The sequence below is a fragment of the Protobothrops mucrosquamatus genome, unplaced genomic scaffold (assembly GCF_001527695.2).
Source record: "Protobothrops mucrosquamatus isolate PMUCROS unplaced genomic scaffold, P.Mucros_1.0 scaffold2396, whole genome shotgun sequence".
NCBI classification, from domain to species: domain Eukaryota; kingdom Metazoa; phylum Chordata; class Lepidosauria; order Squamata; family Viperidae; genus Protobothrops; species Protobothrops mucrosquamatus.
In genome coordinates, this window is record NW_015388470.1 from 14088 (window position 1) to 17107 (window position 3020).

Genomic DNA, 3020 nt, shown 5'->3' on the forward strand with positions numbered 1-3020 from the left:
GCATTGTGCTATAAGTTCACATGGTGTAATAAGATTGTGTGTTTGTTGTCATTGTGAGTTGTGATGGGGGAGTGGACAAAGGGAGGCTCAGCCAATCACATTGTACATATGTTGTACTTTGACAATAAAGATTTGATTTGATTTGACTTATCATTTATTTTCCTTGTTTGTTTGTTTTTGTTTTTCCCTAGCATAAACGTCTGGCTCACTGTATAATGAGCCATAATAATAAAACTTTCCTGTCTTAACACTCTCTCTCTCTCTCTCTCTCTCTCTCTCTCTCTCTCTCTCTCTCTCTCTCTCTCTCTCTCTCTCTCTCTCTGTGTGTGTGTGTGTGTGTGTGTGTGTGTGTGATTTCTTTAATCAGCTGTGAAAATCTTGTTTTTAACATATGTGCAAAAAAAATTATAGGGGAATGCCCTGAAGGGCTCTTTTATCTGAAGAAGTATGTAAATCAGGGCACAATTTCCCCTTTAAAGCAGCCAGGTGGTTTCCTGCATCACAAAGTTTGAGCACTTCCCTGAATCCTTTCAGGTTGATTCCACTCCATTCATTAGACTGGGAGCCAAAATGATTCTGTGGCCAAAGTTGGTCTTCTTACTGGCATTTCTTGGAGGTAATGCTTCCGTCTCTATAGCATTTCCCTTCATTTGCTGTTTTCCTATACATGAGATTTCACTGAAACCCATTTCTTTCTAGGTGTCCAGTCAGAGGCCCAGTTGGTGGAGTCTGGAGGGGATGTGAGAAAACCTGGAGAGTCCCTCAGTCTCTCCTGCCAAGCCTCTGGATTCACCTTCAGCAGTTCCTGGATGAGCTGGGTGAGACAGGCACCAGGGAAAGGACTGGAATGGGTTTCCCATATAAATCCAAGTTCATCTGCTATTTACTACTCAGACAAAGTAAAAGGGTGCTTCACCATCTCCAGGGACGATGCCAAAAGCCAGCTGTATCTGCAAATGAACAGCCTCAAAGCTGAAGACACGGCTGTCTATTACTGTGCAAGAGACACAGTGAGAGGAAGTGAATCTAAAGCTAAACAAAAACCTTCCTGTCTTCAGAGCAGCTCAGCCACTTGATTCATCCAAGATCCTGGAATAGCCAATGAGGATTCATCACCATATACTGAGAATATGACTCTGTGGCCAAAATTGGTCTTCTTACTAGCAGTCCTTCAAGGTAATGCTTCCCTCTCTAGAATTTCCTTTAATCTGATGTTCTTATATACGGAGATGTCACTGAAATCCATTTCTTTCTAGGTGTCCAGTCACAGGCCCACTTGGTGGAGTGTGGAGGGGACATGGGAAGGCCTGGAGGGTCCCTCCGTCTCTCCTGCCAAGCCTCTGGATTCACCTTCAGCAGCTCCTACATGCACTGGGTGAGACAGGCTGTAGGGAAAGGACTGGAATGGGTTTCACAGATATATCCAGGTTCATCTAGCATTTACTACTCAGACAAAGTTAAAGGATGTTTCACCACCTCGAGGGATGATGCCAAAAGCCAGCTGTACTTGCAAATGAACAATCTTAAAGCTGAAGACACAGCAGGTTATTACTGTACAACTCTACACACTGAGAGGAAGTGAATTTGAAGCATAACAAAAACCTTTTTTTTTCTTCAGAGTAGCTCTGCAATTTGAGTCAGCCCTTACTCAGTGAGGATTAATCCCTGTGTAGTGAGAATTTTAGGATTCTTTTGTTCTAGATATCCAGTAAGACAGCATGCTGGACAACAATGAAAAATGTGGAAGATGGCTTCAAAATTGCAATTTTACCTTCCCTGTTTGCAAGGTGGTTGAGAAAAAAAACCTGGAATGGAATACTGGTAGTCCTTAAATTATGACCACAATTGAACCCAAAACTCCTGTTGTTAAGTGAGACATTTGTTGTGTGAGTTATGCCCCATTTTATAACTTTTCTTGCCACAATTATTAAGTAAATTATTGCAGGTTCTTAAGTGAATCTGGGTTCCCTGTTGACTTTGCTTGCCACAAGGACGTAAAAACTAATCACAATATCCCAAGACACTGCAAAGGTCATAAATAGGAGTCAGTTGCCAAGAGTCTGAATTTTGATCATGTGACCATGGGGATGCTGCAATGGTCGTCAGTGTGAAAAATGGTCATAAATCACTTTTTTCAGTGATGTTGTTACTTTGAACAGTTACTAAATGAACTGTTGTACATCAAGGTCTATCTATATTCTCCTTTAGTACCATACAGAAGTCTGAAAATAAAACTTCAGGATAATCTTTCTAAATATCCAAACTGCCATTCACATAATGAGGAAAAATCTGGACCTAAAGAATCTCCTCAGAGAAATAGGAAGATATGTCCTCTCCTCCTTTGGACACTGGAGGGCAGTATTGTCACACAAAATCCCATGGTCTATGGGTGAGGGAGGGGTAGGGAATAAATCAGTTCTAAATAGATATTGTCTAATTTTGGAGGACTGATAATTGGTTGTTACTTCTGTAATTGTTCCTTGAAAATCTGTGAGGAAAAATCCACATTTCAGGAGGCAACCATGCTCCCTGTGAAGCAGAGAATTTTTATAAAAGGGTGTATCTCGTTAATTTTTGTCATCAGAAAAAACTGTCCAGGTAGCTCAAATCTTTGATGGAAATGAAAAAAATATAGAGGGACGTTTGATCAGTTCCGGTAGACATTCCCCACCATCCAGTCAGAGCTGAAGAAGCTTCTTGGATGAGAAGCAAAACATCTTCAAAGAAAAACAAAGAAAGTCTAGTTGCCTCTTGAAAAAGCACCTTTGGGACAACCTTGAACTGGATGACTGAGAGTCTCCATAGATGTTTGGTGGACATGCAAAAAAAAAATGGATATAGATATGTACAATAATCCAGAAGATTTTGAAGGTTAAATTACAATTGAAAGCAGAAAGTTTTCATTTGGGACTAATAGAGAGGCAAGTAGAAAAAAAAGTGATGAAGCTTTCTTTTGTGGGAAGTCAGCCCCCAGAGAAGGAAATATTAAAAGGGCAGGAAATATATTTCCTCAAAGGATC

At 40.6% G+C, this 3020-nt stretch overlaps 1 gene segment (V, D, J or C); it reads left to right on the top strand.

Moving 5' to 3' along the window:
• LOC107295547 overlaps positions 1-1076 on the top strand; it is a 3993-nt gene extending 2917 nt beyond the window's left edge. Inside the window, 2 exon segments of the V gene segment in view lie at positions 535-616; positions 700-1076. Coding sequence covers positions 535-616; positions 700-1076 — 459 coding nt within the window.
• Positions 1077-3020: the final 1944 nt, after the last annotated feature.